Consider the following 1,400-nt stretch of genomic DNA (forward strand, 5'->3'; position numbering starts at 1 on the left):
CAGCATTACAGGGACTTTAGAGGGCACTGATGAGGCCACATCTGGACACCGCGTCCAGGGTTGAGACGCTGGTGAACTGGAGAGGGCATCCCCAGGGGGGCTGAGGCACAGGACCACCACGGCGATGCTGGGAGAAAAGACGGCTGGGGGGGTGTGTTGGCAGCACCCAACGCCTTAGAAGAGGATTGGAGGGGAGACGCTGCTCACGGATCTCCATCCCTGGGGATGTCCCCACCAACCTGGACAGGGACCTGGCCATCCCCCTGGGCTTTGCCGTCCCCTCCTTTGGGCTGGAGGGTGAATCGGAGACCCCCAGAGGGTCCTTCCAGGCTCAAGCACCCCACAATCCAGTGAGATGTGTCTTACTATGACCCACGCAGGGAGGGTCCCACAGCAGCCACTTCCACCTGGCAGGGCTCTGGGGTCCTGGCCAGGCCGGCGAAGGTGAGGCTGGGCACGGAGGCTCCCTGCCTTAGCCCTGCTCGTGGAAGGGGACCATGGGGCACCTGCGGGGGGTCTTCTCCCACCCATGTCAGGAACCTGCTCACGCGCTCACCCCAAAAGATATGTAGGCACCCATCACGCTGCCTGCGATGGTGGAAAAGCCGCCCGTCACCACAGCGTGGATCTCTGAGTGGGTCATGTCTGCCAGGTACGGGCGGATGAGCAGCGGGGCTTCGGTCTGCGAGAGAGAAAACCCCCTTGTCCTTGAGACAGGGCCACGCGGGGCCACAGGTCTTCTGGGCAGGGAGGAGACCCTTCCTCCAAGGCTATGGGGGCTTTGGAGCTGGATCTCCTGCCCGGGACCTTACCTGTCCCACAAAAATGTTCCCCGCCACGCTCAGGGTCTCAGTGGGAGTGGTGCCCATCGAGACCTGAAGCAGCCAGGAGATCTGGGGAGAGACGTGGCCACCATGATCACAAAGGCCCCCTGCCACACACCCCTTGAAGCAGGGCACTGTTTGTCCTCAAGCTGCCCAGGGTTCATCTTGGCAGGCGCCCGCAGACCAGGTGGCAACAGCGACTCCAGGGGTGGGCTTTCTCAGGAGGATGTGCAAGACAGAGGGCGATTGTGTCCGTTAAGCAGGACAAATCTCCCCGAGTTAGTACCATGCCATTTTCCTGGGACATCCCTCAGCTGACCATGGTAGTCAGAGAACCCACCAGGGTGTTCTCCTCTGCACCACCACCCCAGAGCCAGGTGTGAGGCCCTACCTTGACAATGACCCACTGCATGACTCCGAGGTAGTAGAGGATGGACATCACGCAGCTGAAGAAAACGACGATGGGCAGAGTCTGCAGGCAAAGGAGAGCTGAAGAACACGTCTAAGAACGCTTGGGGACCAGGGGCTGTCCCACGGGCTGGGTGTGCATTGCCAGCCGACGCTGTTTGGGGTGCC

The 1,400-nt window shown here is 61.6% G+C and overlaps 1 protein-coding gene across 1 annotated transcript in view; it reads right to left on the bottom strand.

The window, feature by feature from the left end:
* Positions 1–1,400, bottom strand: part of LOC104497071 (sodium/nucleoside cotransporter 2-like) — a gene marked incomplete at both ends in the record, with an annotated part of 6,624 nt that overhangs the window by 436 nt on the left and 4,788 nt on the right. Inside the window, 3 exons of the mRNA XM_010140284.1 lie at positions 557–682; positions 813–893; positions 1,216–1,296. Coding sequence (XP_010138586.1) covers positions 557–682; positions 813–893; positions 1,216–1,296 — 288 coding nt within the window. The remainder of the gene's footprint in view (positions 1–556; positions 683–812; positions 894–1,215; positions 1,297–1,400) is intronic.

Source organism: Buceros rhinoceros, unplaced genomic scaffold, assembly GCF_000710305.1.
Source record: "Buceros rhinoceros silvestris isolate BGI_N320 unplaced genomic scaffold, ASM71030v1 scaffold20657, whole genome shotgun sequence".
Taxonomy (NCBI): Eukaryota; Metazoa; Chordata; class Aves; order Bucerotiformes; family Bucerotidae; genus Buceros; species Buceros rhinoceros.